Source organism: Epinephelus fuscoguttatus, linkage group LG16, assembly GCF_011397635.1.
Source record: "Epinephelus fuscoguttatus linkage group LG16, E.fuscoguttatus.final_Chr_v1".
Taxonomy (NCBI): Eukaryota; Metazoa; Chordata; class Actinopteri; order Perciformes; family Serranidae; genus Epinephelus; species Epinephelus fuscoguttatus.
The window spans coordinates 27,842,272-27,862,937 of record NC_064767.1 but is presented as its reverse complement, the minus strand read 5'-3'; the positions used below and the strand labels follow the sequence as shown (position 1 = coordinate 27,862,937).

The 20,666-nt window shown below is 40.8% G+C and overlaps 2 protein-coding genes across 2 annotated transcripts in view; one reads left to right on the top strand and one right to left on the bottom strand.

The window, feature by feature from the left end:
* Positions 1 to 20,666, bottom strand: part of ggps1 (geranylgeranyl diphosphate synthase 1) — a 182,453-nt gene that overhangs the window by 125,756 nt on the left and 36,031 nt on the right. The gene's annotated exons all lie outside the window — the stretch shown is intronic.
* On the top strand, positions 510 to 16,623 carry LOC125903373 (guanine nucleotide-binding protein G(I)/G(S)/G(O) subunit gamma-4). Its single transcript, XM_049600266.1, has 3 exons — positions 510 to 901; positions 2,231 to 2,336; positions 14,456 to 16,623. Exons 2-3 carry the CDS (start codon positions 2,238 to 2,240, stop codon positions 14,582 to 14,584), a joined length of 228 nt encoding a protein of 75 aa, XP_049456223.1. The 5' UTR covers positions 510 to 901; positions 2,231 to 2,237; the 3' UTR covers positions 14,585 to 16,623.

Below are 20,666 nucleotides of genomic sequence, written 5' to 3'. Positions count from 1 at the left end.
TGTTTTATGTTTCTGTTTGTTTGTATATACAGTATGTGCGTGTGTGTATGTATGGACATCCAAGTGATGAGTATAATATAAATATAGAAATATATATAAATATTTGAAGAAATATGACAACACCTTGTTTGTGTTTTTTTTTTAAATTTGTGTGGAGAAAGGTGCGTTCAGGGGCATCTAAAGCTAGAAGGAACCTCTGTGATCTTGCACAAATGGCTTAGATTAGAGGCATGACGAGGGAAAAGATTATTATGATTCACAAAGATGGAATCAGGATTTTTAACCTGGATGCAAATTCCCCCCAAAGAGCGGCGTTGTTATGGATGAGGCCCAGCAGTTACTATGGGGGGGACCCGGTGATGTCAAAGCTGATGTAAAAATGAAATGGGAAAGCCTGCAGATCTCAGGTGCCTTCTGCAGCAATAAAGCAAATTAGAAAAGCAGCAGATCCTAATTCGACTAATAAGGCTGCCTCGGTGCGTTTAGGGCCAGTTTGTACAGTAGAGACACACCGTGCCTTGTTGCTGCTGCAGCTCCTGGTCCACTGATCGAGTGCTCCCTGCCCCACAGCCTGTATCTGATCGTCATACAGAGGTTTCCCCCCCTGCTGCATGCGTAACATCTCTCCAAGTCCAGCCGTGGTGCTCACCAAGACCTCACCGCTTGGATCTCATCTTCCTACACGGAATACGCACGACTCACACTGAGCGAGCCGCTGAGGCGAAATTAAAACGCCAGGATTTACCTCCTCGGGTTCAGTCCAGACCGAGTCGAGGCTGGGATTTCCTCTTATCATTTGATATTTGACAGATCCTCTTTTTGTGTGTGTGTGCGTGCGTGTGTGTGTTGGGTGGAGTCAACCCGGAATTCTCCAAATTGGAAAACCATTGGCACATTTCAGGTAGGTCGGCGGCTGTAGCCTACATTAATGTGCTCATAGCCGAGCGATGCAGCGAAGCATCCACAGAGATGTTTTTATGTCATTCCTTCATGCAAAATCATTGGTGTTTTTTGTCATCATGTTTGCTTTGCTGTTTTTCTGCTCTAACCAGGGCCGCAGCTCGCACGGCGTGTGTCCACAATTTAATCCCCTTAGAAATAAGAGTCGCCCATGTTTGACAGATCTGCATCAACAATTAGCATCGTTACATTCGGATAAAACGCCGTAGAGCCCGCTAAAGCCCCAGATGGAGCCGTGTGAGCTCCAGGATGCACGGATCGGAGGGAAACCTAAATGGAAGAGGCCTGATAGCTTCCTACGAGGGTGTGATTAAAAGCTATAAATTGGCTTTAGAGGCATGAAGGGTGGGTTTGGAGGATGAATTCACCGTCTGCAGCCCCCCTTTGCAAAACATCTGCTTCATTATATCCGTTTAAATGCAGTTAAATTCGACCTGATGCGATGAAAATGGAATAAATAAGCAAATCGATGCAACAAAAACACACAAAAAAATCCACTGTGTGTGTGAATTGATCCAACAGCACCCCACCTCAGTGAAATGCTTCATATTGTCATGCACGTTATTATAAAACACAGCTGTGGTCAGGTGTCATGTCTCTCTCTGCTGTGGCTGCCAAACTGGGACATTTCAGGAGTGAGGGGGTCAAGGGGCCTAAAAATGAGAGCCAGATTTAGTCATTGCACTGATAGAGGCACTGAGAGGCTGATTGCTATGGAGCAGGTTGATTACTCTGCAGTTGCATTGATGCACATTGTGGAGAAAGTTGAGAGGATGAAAGCGAAGAGTGGACGGATCTGCTCCAGTCTGTGTAGGTGCCGGAGCAGGGGATGGGAAAGTTGCAGGTTCGGTTCCATCGGAAGGGTCAGAGACCTTAAATTCAAAGGAAACGAGGGAATAAAAACTCCCAAAATGTCTGCTGTAGTGCCCTTAAGCAGAGCACTTGAGCAAACAAGAATGACTTGACCACAACAGGGGAAATAATCACGCATGAGCACTGACTGTAAAATGACAAACCGTTGTCCAGCTGCTGCCTTTTGAGCTCTTTCTTAAGACAAAATGAGGCTGGCTGCTGTTAAACTGATTCCCCCAGACAAAATGGGTCCTTTAAATAAAAAAGGTTGTGCAAGAGAATGGCTGCTCCAAGGAGGGGGGGTGGGGGTGGGGGGGGGGGGGGGTGCACATGGCCAAGGGGGATGCTGCTTTGTGGATGTAATGTGATGTTCATTGACTCTTTGTGTCCCCCTTTGTGCCTGTGTTTGGCGTCACAGGAGCATCATGAAGGACGGTATCGCCAACAACAGCACGGCCAGCATCTCCCAAGCCAGGAAAGCTGTGGAGCAGCTGAAGATGGAGGCCTGCATGGACAGGATAAAGGTACAGGGCTTTTATTTTGTACCTGTGTCCGTGAGCAAATATTTCCATGCCTTTCTGTTTGACCAATTATGGATTAATAAATCACTTGGCTCAGTCACACAGAGAATTTTTGGAAGCTGTCCGTATTGCTATTACATGCAACTACAAGCATTGTTAGGTCCGTATATTGATGTGATTAATGCCATAAAAATCTGTGCAGCTAACCTCCACATAAGTGTTTAGAGCAGTGTATGAGTGACCACTGTTAGCTCCCAGCTAACGTTTCATGTCTGAACAATCATTCATTTAACCCAATAAGATGAAACACCGATGCTGTTGTCCAAAAACAACACATCACAAGCCTCACCGTTACACTGACCGCAATATACCTTCATCTAAATAGCCACTAGTTCAATTTGACTCCATCCCACATACACATCCTGCTGCTGTAAAAGTCTCTAGCGCACCAATTGTGTATTAATCCGCAGCTCAAATTAGTTCCCTATTAATACACTGTTTAGTCCTGTTAGAGTAACGTTTAATAAAAGCCACAGTGCCCAGCTATGTTGGGGAATTACTGAGCTACTACCTCTTCTACTTAATAAAAAAGATAGTATATATTTTTTAAGATTTACTTCTCTAGTAGGAGCATATGGCCTCAGGGGCTGAGTGTTACAGAGAGGATGGGAAAGTTTTGAGACACATTTTTGGTTTTGGTCATTTTAATGGCATTTGTTTTTAGAATATTGACAGCCTTATCCTTTAAACCGTCACAGGGGAAAATGTCAGGAAGACCATGATGGGGTTTTATTGCATGGTTTTAGGCAGATGAGAGAAAAGGTGAGATCTGGACAATGCAACGCTGCATTTTAAAGAATAATTGCATAAAAAACAGACATGAAACATTCTTGTAAACAATACGACGTCACCATAGCAACATATCATTGTGCGTGTTTAATTTTGTCATCCTCTCAATCTGTCGGACTGTTTTGATTGTTTTGCCCGGGCCATTCAGAGGGCTTTGTCCATCTACCGTCTCAATCCATGTGAATGCAACATTAGCCATCAGCTCCCCTGTGACAAACTACACGTGCCGCCATCTTGACTTTTTAAACCTCCAAACACAAAATTAAAATTGTCATTTTTAGGAAATACACTGAGTCACATTCTTGCTGAGAGCCAGATGAAAAGATTGATGCCAATCTTGCGTCTAAAGTAAATACGAAGCTGTAGAGAGCAGCCAGTTAGCTTAGCTTAGCATAAAGACTGTAAACAGTGGTGAACAGCTTGCCAAGCTCTATCAAAAGATAACTGCCAACTAGCACCTCTAAAGCGCGCTAATTACCACTTTATGTACCTCAGTATATCTGGTTTGGTTGCAGCTGGCCAAGAAATAATCCTGCGGACAAACACCTGGAGAACATTAACAATATAGTATTTGTACAAATTAAACAAACAAGATGCAGCAATGAGCTTTAGAGGTGTTGGAAGGTGAATTGTTGCTCCCGTCGCAATCAGGCTAGACATTTCCCCCTGTTTACAGTCTTTATGCTAAGCTAAGCTAACTGGCTGCTCTCTCCAGCTTCATATGTATAGAGGTCTGTTTCCCTACATGTCGTACTGCTCTTTAGATTTTAATGCAGAAGCAGACAGTGTATCAACTTTGCCATCCACAAAGATTTTAGTCCTAATGTTGATTCATTAGTCCACTTTTGTGCAGTAGTTGCCATCTCAGTGCATTATGAATGCATTAACCCATATATTGGATGGGCTGATACAGTAGCAGTAAATCATCATCGTCATCATCGTCTTGTATCTGTCCTTCATGGAGTCTCTGCTCTGAAAACAAACTGATTCAGCACTGCACTACTATAACAACGTCAGACAGTCTCTCTGAAGAGTAAAAATTGATGCAGCCGATTCAGAGATATCGTCTTTAATATTCCACGCATTGCTCTTCCTTGTCAAAACCTTGAGCCTACATTACCCACAATGCAACTCGGTCGCAGACAATTCAGATGGAGGTCCAGGTGTGTTGTGCTAGTGGGAGCTTATGTTGCCCTGAGCTGCCTCAAGCAGAGATGAGGAGCATCAGGGTATTTTCTGAACTTGTGGTCTTCCGCCTCAGTCCACGCTGACTCAAGTGACATCACCTGAGACAGTTTATCAGATTTAATGCAGCTCCCTCTGGAGTCACTTGATAAACTTTCATGATCGATCATCATTAGAGTTGATGTAATTTATTCCAGCAGTTGACTGCGAGGTGACAACAAAATTAACGTTACTCAGCTCACTTTAGTGAATTTTTTTCTGACAGACGTCACATGAAGCTTCAGTTCACCTTGAAAGCACCAGTCACCACCTCTCTGTCAGAGTGTATCCGCTGTGCACAGCTGGGCGACCCATGTAGCATCAATGTGGTAACAGTGAGGGATGAACCCAGAGGCGTGCTGGGCTTCTGTGATTGTTGACCGCTTCTGACATTAGTTTCCTACCAATTTGGGTCATCTTTCCTGAGTGTGATCGCTGAGACTGCCCTTTGTTAGCACTTTCTAATGCAGGCCTCTTCTCATCTTGCATTGCCAGTGTTTGCCTGAAGTGTGCAGCGGGCTGATGAGCCTCTCTGGTTTGAATTTGCAGTCGTAGCAAAGAAAATGTGGACAATGTGTTCGCAATAATCATATTCCCGATACTCATAACCTCCTGTGGGTTTATTGTGAAGCAGTTGAAGCATCATAAAGCGTGTATGTCCTTATCAAACAACACCTGGTTAAATATTGACTTTGAAGCCCTTTACACTCTTTATGGTGGAGGTCAGTCACCATGCTTTAAAATGTCATAAGATTCACACTGTGCTTGAGATTTCTGTATTCCAGTCATTACATTGAACCATTCCTAGAAGTCATTGTTTTTACTGTGTGATCTTTGCACCCCAATAAACGGCTGTTTTACATCTTTCTGGTGTGTGAAGGGGGCGGCGCTTCTCAATACGTTCATGAACGACTTCTTGGGGAACTTAAAAGGCCGTGTCATCATCTCATTCGGTATGCTCCTCATGTGCTCAGGGAATGATTGCCCCACAGCCCCGAGGCTGTGCGCTCAGCATTATAGCCGGGTCCTGGAAGCCTGCCATACACCATCATCCCTACTCAGCACAACAAACACCGCTCACAAGAAAACCTCCTCTTCTTACAAATAAAACAAAGTGATTATCCCCGATGTGTATTCGCAGTTTGGAGGATGTATCAGGAAGACCTCTAATTTAACCTACAAGTTCACTTTTTAGTACAACGTCTCGTTTAAATCTCTATCAGATGTTTGCATATTTTTAATGACCAGAGTTGGACTTAATATACTCTCAAATATCGATAATGGTATCAGGCAAGAAATCGTTGTTTCATTGACTATTAAAGCAACATTACCGTGGTGTTTTTTATATATATATTTTATAAAATACAATATCAGTACTTTTTTGAATGCAGGAGTTAAGATCTAACCTTTAAAGTACTGTATTAGACACACTGTTTTTTCCAAGAGTGTTTGGCTACGGTTCCACTCGACTGTACTGTGATTGGCTAGTACATGTCACATCAACATGTTGAGTTCGGATGCGGTTAGAGTTAAGGCAAAGAGGACATAGTTAGGGTTTGTACTAGCCAATCACAGCAGAGTGGTTTGGGACTATAGGCGACACACTCTTGAAAAAAATGATGCTGATCAGACACAGTCTCTGGCAGCCTTATTGAAGGTCCTCCCTTCTAAACAACAGTTTCTAGCTCTTTCCATTTTTAAACAGAGCCCGCAACTTAATGCTGTTTCGACAGAATGAAAGCAATGTAGTTGATTTTTGCACCACTTGTGATTCTTCTTAAGCTGACTTAGGACACTGAAATGCAACACTTTGCACGTTGAGTCTTGTCTCAACCAGAGGCGGATTTAGGATTGTAGGACATCCGGGGCTTAGCCCAGATGGTGAAAGAAATGCACGCGCTGGTGCTTTTGTTTTTTGCTGCATCACCACAACCTTCAAATTACCAATCACTAACCTGAAACAGCTCGTGGTGCCGGCTTTGAATTAAAAAACTTCTGAATATCCATATTCTTCTTTCGTCTTTCTTCTTCTTCTTCTTCAGCATCCGGGTACTCGCCGTGACCACCGGCTGTTCACTGACAATTGGAAGTCCTCCGCTTTCACCCACGGTTATGGGAAAAAAATGTTACCCTGGAGAATAACAAACTAGGAAACACTTCTTCTTCACGGCAGGCCCAGGCAGGCTATGCAGTATGCAGGCTACTTTCCCGCAGCTGCTGCCTCTCTGTTGGGCTCCGGTACTGCACGTAACTCATGTGACTTTTTTTTTTTTTTTTCCAAAGTAAAATTCACATTCGGGGCTTTTCAAAAAACATCCGGGGCTTGAGCCTAAGTAGCCGCCCCCTAGCCCCGCCCCTGGTCTTAACCAAGCAGCAGCCTCCAGAGCTGAAAAATGAAGCCAACACAGAGGTTCCAAACACTGCAGTCCTCTGAATTGCCACTTGAGGCTGGCTCCAGAAGCCAGTCAATCCCCATAGACCCCCACGTTAAAATTCCTGACTTAACAGCAGAAATAAATATGTTTACAGCCTGGTACAAAAACAAGTTCGGTCTCTATAGCTAATTTACCCCTTCATGACAACTGTATGGGGGTGGATTTTTATATAACTCACCCAATTACATTTTATTAAGGCTTAAAATTAGACATAATTAAGGGTGGGCTGCTTTGAGTGACAGGCTGTCTGCTGATAGCGTCCACAGCGTCCTCTCACCAAAATATGGTCACTTCTGGCTCCAAAAAAAAACCAGGATGTTTCGGCTGAAATGCCAAACTCGAGGCTTTAAAATAGGAGTCCACAAACCAATAAGTGATATTACGGTAGCTACATCCATTGTATTAACAATCTATGGTCTCAATGTGCAACCTACAGTGTTTGATTAAACACTAGGACTACTGCCACAGTCATGTCATACAGCTGAGTGGAAATACCTGTTGACCTTAGAGACTCCTACATGTAATTTAGAGTCAGAGATTGTGGAAAGAACTGTGGCAAAATGGCTGCAAAGGCATTATCACTGGCAGTAACATCCAGTATCAGCTACTAATACACTTGATTCTGTGAGTTGGTTATGAAATTTTTGACTTGACTTGACTAGTTCATGAGGAGCCATAAATATATTTCTATTATTTGGTTCAACGACAATGTGGGTAACTGGTCAGTCTTGGCCTAATGCATGAGTGCTCCCCAGTCAAAATAACCGGAGGCTTTCTTGGCAATATGCAGCTAGCATAAAATTATTAATGAATCTGGACATTTGGAAACCAATTTTATCAGACTGTCCAGTTTTAATGCAGAATTTTATTGTGAGTTGTTTTGCATTCACACACTGTGTTCAGGCCTGCAGCCAGTTTTCCAGTGGATTCACATCATCATGACAAAAGGGCGGCGAAACAACTGAAAAAAACCAACCATAAATATGTTTTCCATTTCCAGTTTGTAGTGAAAAGAATAAATGTATTGTTACAATGAGTGGCCAGTGGAGAGCCATCATGATTGACAAAAGGAAAAAACGGAAAACCAAAGAATGCTACAAAAATGAAAAACGGCACCAGCATCAAGCGTAACAAGGTCGTGGCTGAATCGCACTTTAAGTTGTAAACTGTTTATTAGCATGCATAATAATTTGCTGTCAAGCCTAAAATACTGGGCAAAGTTAACTTACTCATTTATCTTACTGCTGAAGGTGAAGGGTAAATGGTAAAAAAAAAAAAAAAGTGTGAAATGATGTTCTGTTAAATGAGCTGAGAAGTGTTCAGATCACATGGTGTCTGAATAGATCTGACTTGTCAGTTTTATTGTCACCTTAGCATTTTATGGAAAAAGACACATCAGACTGGAATGTAAATGAATCTTAAATGTCAGATCTGATCTGTATCTGAAAGGCTTTCACTCAGCTCCTTTGTAGGTCTGACAAATATTTAAGCTCTTGGAGTAATTGACTTCTGTGGCCTCATTTGCCTGCAGTATGGTGCATCTTTTGCTCTGATGCGAAAACCTTTTAGCACCGAAACTTTAAGTTGCCAGAGACAAATCTGTGTTAGCTTTCTTTTACACAAGTGTTTAATCAGGTCAAAACTTCTCATCTCTTAAAACAACAACATATTCATTATTAAGTAAAACGTAACATTAGTAAAGTTTGTTTTAGTCAACTGTGGGGACATTTCAGAGCCACTGGGTTCACAAACAATTTTACTCTTTGTATTAGCGCTCATATTTCTCAGCTATAATGATGTTCCAAGAGAAATCTAATGAAGGCATTAAGCAGGAAAAATGTTTGCACTCATTAAGACAGCAGGCCACGCTGGGCCTCAGGCAGTTATAAATATTGTATTTTAGGTATTTATATAAGATTTTTGCTAATTCATAAGGGAAAACATAACTTAAGTCATCAGATAAGAGAGATGGTGTGACCCTCTAAAAATAATTTCAGTAGCAGCATGAATTTACATCTGTATTATTTCCTCGGCAGTTTTTTGATGATTGAAAAGGCAGGCAGCTGTTTGTGCTTTAATATCCACTTGGCACATCAGATGTGGAGATCCAAGTCATTCTTCATTAATGGCCCTGGAAAAAGAGCCGCTGAAGTAGAGCGTGGCTGCAAATGAAAGCAGGAAAAAAGTTCAGAGAAAGAGGAGGAAACAGACAGTTGGCCACGTCTGGCGATCCCTTAAATTTAATTAAGGGATCTGATGAGGGAGAGTGTGTATCAGTGACAGGAGGAGTCTCTGTGCTGCTGATTGAGGGATCACCACATTCTCATTAATTGCTCAATCAGCCAAAGGAATGTGATCTGTGCTAATTAGAAGGACTCTCCTTCCATCATGGGGCTGCGGTGTAATTACAGTCAGTCTGGGCCTAATGACACACGCCGTGCAATACTACTTTTTGTCCTGTGGGGCTCCTGCTCTCTGCAGAAACCCTGGCTGCAGTTACATGATAGTATAAATATTGCTTTAGCTCTGATTATGAGAATAATTAAGCTTAGTTGCATTGGAAGAGAAGGCTTTGTCAATGTTCCCACTTTGTGCAGTCTGCGATTAGTGCCAGAATTAGGTCAAGTCGAGACAGACATTTAAAATAAATACGCAACTATAATAATAAACCATTTGATCTGCGTCTTTTTAGACAACAGATAATTTCTGATTTTACTTGCTTACTATGTTATAACAGCTCTCTGAATATAACTTTAAAGGTCCAGTCTGAAGGGTTTAGGGATGTCCATTGGCAGAAATGGTGTATAATATTCAGAATATGTTTTCTTTAGTGTATAATCACCTTAAAATAAGAATTGTGGTGTTTTTGTTACCTTAGAATAAGCCGTATATCCACATACGGAGCAGGTCCTCTTCCACAGAGTCCACCATGTTGTTTCTACGGTGGCCCAGAGTGGACAAATGAGGTTTCACATCGGCCACTGTAGTACTCCTACCAGTGACTGTATAAGTTGGAGAACGCATCTCTACTTCCTCCCACTGTACAAAAGTTAAACAGAAATGTCCAAGATACGGCCGCTGCCAATTTGTGCTGGTGGCGTCATTTGGAACCAGAGTCTGCATGGTCATGATCGCTGCAGTATCTAGTTCACACCCATATATCCGCCGAACCAATAGCGAGCAGCACCATTGATCGCAAGCACACCAATTGGCACACACAGCCGTCAATCATGTCGTTGAACCCCCTTTTTTAGCATCAAATAATGAATTAAAACCAAACTTATCAGAAAAATGAACACTTGAACAAACAGCAGTCTGATAAGAACTACGTAAAATAACAGACACCATCTTTGGACAAAAATTATTTGATGTGTACTTTGATCTTTTAGTTTAGCCCATGTCCCATCTGCTAACATGGGGGCGGGGGGCTATTCTGCAGCCAGCCACCAGGGGGCGATCAAGATGGTTTGGCTTCACTTTTGGAGAGCTGTCATGTCACTCATCTTTATACAATAGATGGTTAGATCAGTAGGTCTGTTTGGCCAAATACCTGTTATAAGGGGTGGCAGTAGCTTTGTCCTTAGGGACTTGGAACTACATTGGGAACAGGAGGGTCGCTGGTTCAAGTCCCTCCGCAAATATGGAGTGTTAACTGGTAGCTGGAGAGGTGCCTTTGCCCAAGGCACCGAACCCCCAATTGCTCAAGGTGCCTGTCCATGGGCAGCCTCCTCGCTCTGACATCTCTAAATTTAATGCATGCATAGGTCCTGTGCATGTGTGTGTGTTTCGGGTCTGTGTGTATATGGCCACAGAGTGAAAAAACTGAATTTCCCTGTGGAGATTAAGAAAGTATATCTACTGTCTTTGTCTTCTTAAACTTATGACTTTAGCATGCTAACGTGCTAAATGAGTATGTTAGCTTGCTGACGTTAGCATTTAGCTTAAAACACTGCTGTGTCTCAGTGTAGCCTCACAGAGCTGCTAGCATGGCCGTGGAGTCTTAATCTTGTTTCAGACTCAGTTATACAGCATGAGCTCGCCTCAGTGGTTCCCAAACTTTTTGCTTTATGTGACCCCTTAAAATGAAGCAATGACCTCTTTCCCAGGATGATTCATTTGAAGGATTGTTAGATGCCCTGTAGAGCTGAAAATATATCCAGGACCATAGGTGAGGAACAAGCGAGGTAAAGCTACAGTAAGCCAACATGAAGGGCTTTTGCTTTTGAGATACAAAAAAAAGACATTTAGTGTGTGGTATTTATTGTTAAACAGGTATATTTTTACATAAGAAGGTGTAACAAGGTGAGAGGATATGGCTGTGTGTGAGTACATTTTCAATATCATCAAAATCCATGAAAAGACCAAAACCAAATAATTCATATGTAGCCAAACCATGATCAATCTCATACCTCTCTCCCTCCATTGTCATCCAAACACATTAAAAACACACATTAATGAGCTGCATTGTTGCAACAGAACAAGTGTGTATGAATCCACGGCTGAAACTAGTCCTCAGCAACTGCACTATTTCCTCCTGTTTGATTAACCTTTGTTAGAATCTACAGTGCCCAGCTGTTTTAGGAAATTTCTGAGCCTTTTGTAAAGGGACAGTATATATGTGTGTGTGCTGTTATAATAGATTTACAGTGGGAACAAATGGGCTTGGGGCTGAGTGCCACTGGGTAGGGAAGTCAGAGAGAATTGATAGACTGACTAACACATTGTTGGTTAATGGTCTTTTCTGGGGATTTGGTGACAATAAGAAAAATGGAGAATAACACCAGCCTTATTGTTCCTTTTCAAATACAGAAATCTCACCTGGGAAACCTTTTAGACAAATTATTTTATGCTGTGAGACTGTAAAGATAATACTGCAATAATTCACGTTTAAGGCTAAAGCTGATTAGCAGCATGATGGATTTAGTGTGTTGTATTCTCCTGTGAGAGCAGCGGTGGGTGAGGTGAAATGGCAGACAGGAGATCAGATGGCTCTGTCCTCCACGTAGATCCCTGAGCCCTCGCCGTCCCTCTGATGCAGCTGCTCCTCCTGCTCTCCATTTCCAGCCTCCCCTCCCGTAACCTCCCACTCAGCTCCCAAGTAGAAGCCCACATTTACATGCAGTCTGTCTGTACTGTGAAATTTATAGTAGTTTGACTTTGAGAAATACACTGTGCAACTTTTGAGGCAGAAAGTGCATTGTTAGTCCCGCCCTCCTTTCCCTTCAGCCGGTCAAGGTCCCACCTTAACACTTGTCAGTCATCCAGATGAGCTGTCTCTTCTTGTTGCCTGAGGCGGAGGTAACAGGCATCAGTGTAGTCGCCACAGGCTTGTCGAGTCACAAACACAGATGATGTGCAATTTCTAAGAAAAAAGAACCATGTAACAGTCATCCAGATTTTGGACATGTCTCATCTGGTGCGAGTTGGCTCCACAAACACTTTCTCTGAGAACAAACACACAGTGAGTTCAGTGCAAGTCAATCAAAATTTAAAACACGTACAACACGTCTCCAGTACTTCATGCTTTATTAACCTTGAAATGTTCACCTATACAGTATTTACTTTAAAGTTTTCACAAAATCAGCATAGTCAGGACCACCTAAACCAAGACCAAGACCAGAGTGTATCGAGACCGAGACAAGACGAGTGTGAATACCTCGCTGCAGAACACACTTAGAATACAATGTGGAACATGCAAACCAAAGAGATCCTCAAATTGATCTTAAAGCTCCAAATTCCCATAAAAACACGTACAGAAAAATAGGGCTGCAATGATTAGTCGACTAATCGATGACTGATCGACTATTAAAATAATCGGTGACTATTTTAATAGTCGACTAATCAGTTTGAGTCATTTTCATAGAAAAGTACTATTAAAGTACCCCAAAATACTCTTACTGCAGTGTCTTATGTTCAGATATTGGCAGCTTTACACACTCTCCCATGACAGTGAATTAAAACCCTTCGGCGTGAATACGAAACAAGACATTAAATGACATAATTTTGGGGTTTGGGAGAGACAGACCGACATTTTTCAACATTTTAACACATTTTTTGATAAAATGATTTGTCGACTAATCAAAGAAATAATCAACAGATTAGTCGACAATGAAGATAATCGTTAGTTGCAGCCCTACAGAAAACATAAAGATTCCTCTTCATTCACCTCTTTTATTGAGATATACTTTAATAATCTAAAGGCACTGCAGAGGGAAATTTTATGTGTGTGAATTCCTGTAAGAAAACATATAAAAACACTAAGTGGCTCTTTTTTGCACAGGCAATTTAGTGATATCCCCATAGCTGTGGTCCTGACCCATCTTGACATAAAATCCAGAGTCCTGTTTTTCCGAGACTGAGACAGGACCAAGTGAAAATGCAATCAAGTCTGAGACGAGCCAAAGAACTTCAAAAAGTGGTCTTGAGACAAAGACTGATCTCGAGTACTCCAACACTACACAAAATACAATAAATATAAACCCATTAATGGTAGTCAGTCTAGCACATTGTGAACTATTTGATGATTTCAGTGTAGACATTCATGACTCTCAGAGGATAAATCCTTATGACTTAGGTGATCTATGGACATTTCTTCCAGTGCCGCCATCTGGCGAAAATTCCATTTTATCCATCACCTAGGTTTATGACCAAATGCTTGCAAAAACTAATGGCATTTCTATCAGCCCCAGCTCTACTTTGTGTCTGTCACAAGTGTAGATATACTCAGCTGCGTCAGTTTAAAGGTATACAGCACTGTGCGGGAATCGTTGGTTACTATTTGTAAGCAGTGCTGAAAATTAAAATGAAAGCCAATTCGAGATTAGCTATACTTTAATTTTTTTACTGCTGCATCCTTAATTATTGTATCTTCTTCTTGGATGCCTGCTGCTTATAGTCTGGTACCTGGTCGCTACCTTTTTATAAGGTTCTGAACTCACCTGAGCGCTGTGCCCAGGAACGTCCCAAACACAGTAAGATAAGGGCAGAGTCTCTGCAGATAAATACACTGCCACACACTTCCAGTAGGTCATAAGTGATGACTGAGAGGGATTACGTTTGTATGAGCCCATACATTGTATAATAAATTAGGAATCCCTGCATATTATACCTTTAACACTTTAACACTCTACTCCGTTAACAAAGTTCATATTAGTCTAAAAACACTTGCAGCATCTACATTGTCTACTGTCCAGTTATTTTGGGGGCATTCTCTATCTTTATTTGATAGCAACAGGGGAGAGATGAGACTAAAAGATGGATAGAGAGCGATGCAGCAAAGGTCCCCAGCTGGATTTGAACTTTTAAGTCACATGACTGATGAATTATACATAGATAACCGGAAACAACCTCAGACACTGAGTTGATGAAGGCAAGACAGCTGAAAATGTTGTAAATAAAGCATGGTGTGCTGGAGAAGAGCGCGACAAAGCTTCAAATTTAATAATCCAAAAACATCTCAAACATCATGTAAGATTTAGGTAAAGAGACGGAGTCAAGTGAAGGAGACCTCTCTGTGATCCTATGTTAATGAGTTTATGTAATAGCCGTTATGTAATCGTCAGAGCAACATCTGATCACACATGCATGTTCTTCTCCTTTGTCTCAACATTTCAGGTCTCCAAAGCAGCTGCAGACCTGATGGCGTACTGCGACGCCCACATACGCGAGGACCCCCTCATCATGCCCGTCCCCGCCTCCGAGAACCCTTTCCGGGAGAAGAAGTTCTTCTGCACCATCCTCTGATGACCTGCGGGTAGAGCTGTACGGGTGCAGGCATGGCGTTGCCTGTCTTCTCTGTCTTCACCACACCTGAAGCTACTGGCCATAGGCGTTGAGTTGAGTTTTGCCAGGTGGACACTCTGTTGTTGGTCAGCTCTGTCCTGGTGGCTGAAGGTTTTGGGGGAGTCAGCTACCAAACTGGCAACCCAGTGAGCGTATCATGTCTTGTTAAATAGGTTTGTTATTGCTTTGTTATTAGAGAACAGCCTTGCTCAGTGCTTAATGAGATGAGAGATGTTTTTTTCTTTTATTGTGCTAGATCTTAACATGCCTCAGGAAACAGAAATTTGCCCAGTGTCTACGACTTTTTTAAACATTTATTTCCCTTCCCTTTATCTGAATAAAAAAAGCATTAATCTTTGTATTATCTTGAGCATAATTTGAGTTCGTTTTTTATCGCTTTCAGTGCACAGGTTTGACTATTTGTAGCAACGCTTACTGAAAGCACTACTGAAATTTGACACTTCCTTCACTAGTGGTTTCTCTTGCAATTTGCCTCCAGAGTCACAAACAATTAACCCGCTCGTTTTAGCGCTGCAGTACAGTCAGATCCAGATTAGAGCCCAGAAACAGAAACCTTATCTCGCGTAGTGAATTATTTCAGCTTGTGCCAACTGCTCTGGTAATAAGAAGGAGGTGGCTGCACATCAGTTCTGTCACAAATAAATAAATAGACTCTCTATTTATTGAAAGGTGCCGAGCTAATGTTTCAATAGCGAGATGAGTTCTTCAGGGTTATCACTGTGCAAACAACCCTTAGGTCAAAAATTATTTATGAATCTGCCACCTCCTTCCCCGGCCCGCTCTAATGCATTCTACCTTTGCTGCACTGTTTGATTTACTCTCCGTATATTTCATCCACTTCAAATCGGAGACACTATCAGTTTAATCCTGCAGCCCTTGACTGGAATATTTTTACAAGTTGCAGGACATTTTTTCCTCTTATTTCCTTAATGGTCTGATTTGTTTTCTGGGCATGTTTCCTGAGCCTGATTCCTTTTGCCTGTCCTAGAGTGAATGGCAAGGCCTTTGACATTAATGCCAAACCAGAGGCCTGCATGTTTCTCCGCTCCTTTTTGACAGCCCCCCTCTGTTTCCGAGGGACTGTCAGTCTTTTAGAGTGTACAGTATGTTACAGTGCCAATTTCTGTGAGAGCAGTGTGATCTTCACACCGTGCTCCCACAGCCTTTTTTTTCTTCTTCTCCGTTTTGTTTGTTTTTGGAAGAAAAAGCACACTGTCGAAACATTTCCTTTACATGGTAGTTGAATAGCATTTGCTAATTTTTACGATGAATTGTTATGATCGTTATTAATATTGTTATTATCAGTAGTATTATTGAATATTTGTTGCACAGCACTGACAGCTACATGACGTGTAGTGCTACTAAGCTTGTATGATACTTAGGAGTAAAAAAAAAAACAAAAAACATTTATAAATCATGCAATTATTGATACTATCTGAGTATTTTTTAAAAATAATGGAAAGGGTCGGTTTACATAATATGATCCCTTCGGTGGTTCAGGCTTTTTGCATCATTGTTTCTGTAAAATTTAAAGAAATTTCCTCTTGGTACTTGAACAGCCATCGCATTAAGAATCAAACTGATACTGGACTGTCACAAACTATTGGACTCAAATTGTTTTCAGGATAATTACTGTCTTTATTTCCGAAATAAGAAACCTGAGTTTGACCTCAGGGCGCTCCCTCTGACCTCATCTTAAGGATGGTGCCAAATCTGAAACAAGAAATATAACGGCTAGAGATGAATATTGCATGGATTTATTTCTATCTATAACAGAGAGAACTATTATGATATGAAATATTGCCTCTTCGTTGACTTTCTGGGTGCTACTCTGCACATAATAATCTCACTGGAGTCCGGATATGTCGACAATGTGCAGCTGTATTCATGAATGGTATTATCGTTTTGGTAAAAAATAGCATTTAAATAGCAGGCTTTGTAAATCCTTTGACGGATCAAATGAATTAAAGGAAAACGGCAATCCCAATGTGCTGTGTCTTCAGTATTTCTGCCTTGTGTCTCTCACTGATGATCTGAGCTACAGTCTGTCTGATCAGACTGATAACATGAAACGCCACTGCAAATTGCTCTGGGTCTCACAGATGAACATGATATTCTGGTGTGTAGTGGAGACCCCCTGTGGCTGAGCTGAACCATAGGCCATCTGGATGCACACTGTTCATGCGCCGGGGCCTTTTTTTTTTTTTTTTGGATTAAGGGTTTTGATTCAATTCAGCCTCAGCCACTTTGCCTCTTTTACATTGTAGACAGAAAAAAAGCATCTGCCAACACTGCGGGCCGCATGACGAATGTCCCTTATAATGATTCAGGGTATCAACCGCTGACATCAACATTCACATTTTCTGTTGTAGCTATTTCATGTGTCCATCCATGCATGCATTTACAGCCTCACCTGGGAATAGACTGAAATTACCACTCTCTGCCAAGTTTGGTTGATATTTTCAGATACTATTTCACTGCACTTTAAGGTCTGGTGATCATATGGAAGTCAAAATTGCTTCTCTTGGTCTAATAAGTCACGGACATACGGGGAAATCAACCTGGTGTTTTCCTATCATAGCTCAAGTTATAAAAGACTGGCAATAACTGAACAGATTGTACAAAACAGTATGGACACCTTTGATGAATGACATTGAAAAGGCAAGCCAGGTATCCCTTATTGATTTTTCTGAACCAATCCCAAAAGACCAGGATGTAATTAAAGAGAAGCAGAGTTGGAGGGTTCGTTTTTTAAGCCTTGGCACAGCTGTGGTGTGGATTATTATCTACATTTATTTCAAGTTAAAGGCCCCTGAAAACATATTTTCCCAATCAGCCTCTTACTGTGATCGATGGGGTCCTTTATGAACACAGAACAGTCTGCTAAAGTTAGGATAGTTTGCTTCATTTAAATTAGATTTCTGCATTTGTTTTTCCTGTGTTTTTTCCACTGGTTTGAAGTGGGTTTGGAAAAACATGATGTTAAAAACTTTTATTCATCGGTATTTAGCAACATTTGAGTCAACATATGGTTAACACTTGTGGGTTGTTTGGTCTCTGTTGACAAAATCTGATCAAACCACACCCACACAGTGCCAATGAAGCAGATTAGCTGAATTTTTAAGTGTTTATTAAACAGAGTGCTGCAGGAATGAGTCCTAAAACCTGGAAATGAGTTAGCATTTTAGCACTCCTGGTTCCCTCGTCTTGAAGTCAATGGGTTTTTGGTTAGATGCCTGAAATAGGGTCTGTGGTAAACAAGCTTAAGAGACTTTTATGTTTTCTACGACATAAAATATGTCAGTAAATACCTCACTTGTGAATTTTGAAGCCTTTAAAAAAGACGGTTGCTAACAAGTGGTTAAATGAGACTACAAAGCGTCATCATGCTGAATACGACCTTACAGCTTTGTTGTGGTGATGACATTGAAGTCATGTGGCCATGCTGTAGTTAACTTATAGCCTAACATTAGCATTTTACTTCTGGTGATTGCAATTACTTCACAAATCATAAAAGTAGCATTCATTTGTGCAGATTATCCTGCTGTACAAAACATGCAAGTATCATAAACTTTTGCTTGTGACAGAGTTTATTTTCTGCAATAATCAAAGACCAATTGAAAAGTCGCAATGGCTTTTGGTCGAGGGAATCAGGGCATGCTAACTTCAGTATTGAACTGCAAATAAACATCATCACTGCAACACTCTATAAAGGATCTGTACGCAATATTCAAAGCATATCTATGATTCAGAGTTTGGGGCGGGATAGTCTGAACATGGTTCTTGAGGAGAATGAGTTGGCTAATGGTGCTAATGCAGTAAACAGCGCTAACCATGGCAACAGTGGTAACAGGGTTACTGTTAACCTGCGGGGGGGGGGGGGGGGGGATTAAAACACAAACAGAGATTACATAGCAAACAGTTCTTTGCTGCGATATTAATGCTCTGAATGTTGCATACAGAATCTTTATGGATGTTTATTTTCCTAACTTAAAACTGAGTTGTTGGTTGTTTCACCATAATAATTAAGTGTATAGAAAATAAATAAAATACTTAGGGGTGACAACCAAGTTTTCAGTAGCTGTAAGTCAATTTTATTTATATAACCCCAAATCACATCCCAGAGGGCTTTGCAGTCTGCACAACATGCAGCGCCCTCTTTCCTTTAGACCCTCAATTCAGATAAGAAAAAACTTTTCAAGGAGAAAACTTTCGGTACTATAGAGAAAAAAATATGAGTTTTTATGTATCAAAATCTAAAATTAGAAATTCAAGAAGTAGGTCTCAATATTATGTGGTGTGCAGATGGTTCTCAGATGGGACCTGACTAGATAAAAGAAATCTATATAGATCCAGAGAAAAGTGCAGTGAGTGCTGAGTGTTCTTAATATTGCAAAACACAAGAGAAAGAGAAGAAAACTGCATACACCTGGATTGGAATAATATAAATAGAGCATAGGTAGGTTAAATAAAAAGTTAAATCAGAGATCAGAAACATAAACAGCACAATAGGATAGAGGAAGGTAGGATATCTGCAGTGGTGCAGGATGGGAGGTTGTGTTTTGAGAAACCATGAACATGCTATGAATAGTCTTTTCCTTTCGAATGAATAATGTGTTGCAGAGAGAGGACTAAATCATTGTAATGAGTGTATCTATGAATATGACTCCAAAAAGAATTATATAATGCACAGGAAAGTAATTATCCCTGGGGCAGTAGGTTATCTAATACTGAGGATCTGCGCTGGAGCAATTTTCCAAATTGAGCAGTGAGCCCCCAAAGTGTACACAAAATACATGAGAATAGTAATAATTTCTGATAACAACACACACACACACACACACACACACCGACCGCATGCTGGTTTGGAGCAGTTTCATTTTTACCTAAAACATTTGCATACAGTTGCATGCCAGTGTTTCCCATTACATTATTATTATTCCCTATAAAGGGCTGGTAAATCTAAGATAACATTCATGCAACAGTGGAACTCCATTAAAATCAGTACAAATGAAATGTTTACAAGCATGGCAGCAGGCGCTCTTGGTGGCGTGGCCTGCTCTTCCTCTGCAGGAGAAACGCTGATGCTCTCAGAGTCAGAAAAAATCCTCCTCAAACACCCCTCTCCATGCACAATAGATTCCATTTAAATGATTTATGTGCAGCACAGAGTAATAAAGTTATGTTCTAATCTTAAAGCTACAACATGTCACCTGGGTTTTAGAGGGATGAAATGATTCATATGTTCATTTTCTACTCTGCTTAGAACATTTTTCTCGCTCCATTAGAAATTCACAATGTGGACAAAACAAAACAAAAAAGCTGACACTTCTTTATGTGACAAACACGGGACTGTCAGCCTCAGAGATACTGTTTGTAGCTCGAATCAATGTTTTAATAGTTCAGTTTACTTCTAAGGACATGTAATAAACTATTCATTGTGCTCACTACGCCATTCTGTTTACTTATAAGCGGCTTGAACAGGAATGGAAACTTCATGGTGCTGCTCTATTTTTTCTGGAGATGTGTGAAAATCTAAAATGCATAGTTGAAACCCACATTTATTTTTTAATAGTTGATGGAAAGAGATAGATAGGCTACTACTGCTGATAATCGTCAGGTGTGACTGGAATATTATTATTATTTAGGGGTGGGGTAAAATATTGATATAACATAATATCACGGTATTTTGCGTGGCTAAATTGTATCAATACATGGATGGCAAGTATCAATCTTTTAATTCAATAAATTATTAATATTGTAAATCCAAATTAAAATGTGGGTAGCCTACTAGAATAATAAAATCAATTGGTTATTCCATCCATGAGATACATTTTGCTGCAATAAAAATGACCAAAGTGAGATTAACTGAGTGAAAACTTTATCTTATTAAACAAAAACAGATGTTGACAGAATTTTTCTTTCATTATTTGCAGTTGAAAAAAGTAATAAATCGCAGTATATCACAATATGGGTTATTGCGATACTTAGCATATCACAAAACATTTAAAATCGCAATTTT

Coding starts and splice junctions, on each gene's coding strand:
- LOC125903373 (XM_049600266.1), top strand. CDS start 2,238: ATGAAGGACGGTATCGCCAACAACAGCACGGCCAGCATCTCCCAAGCC. Junction 2,337..14,455: donor CCTGCATGGACAGGATAAAG/GTACAGGGCTTT, acceptor TCAACATTTCAG/GTCTCCAAAGCAGCTGCAGA.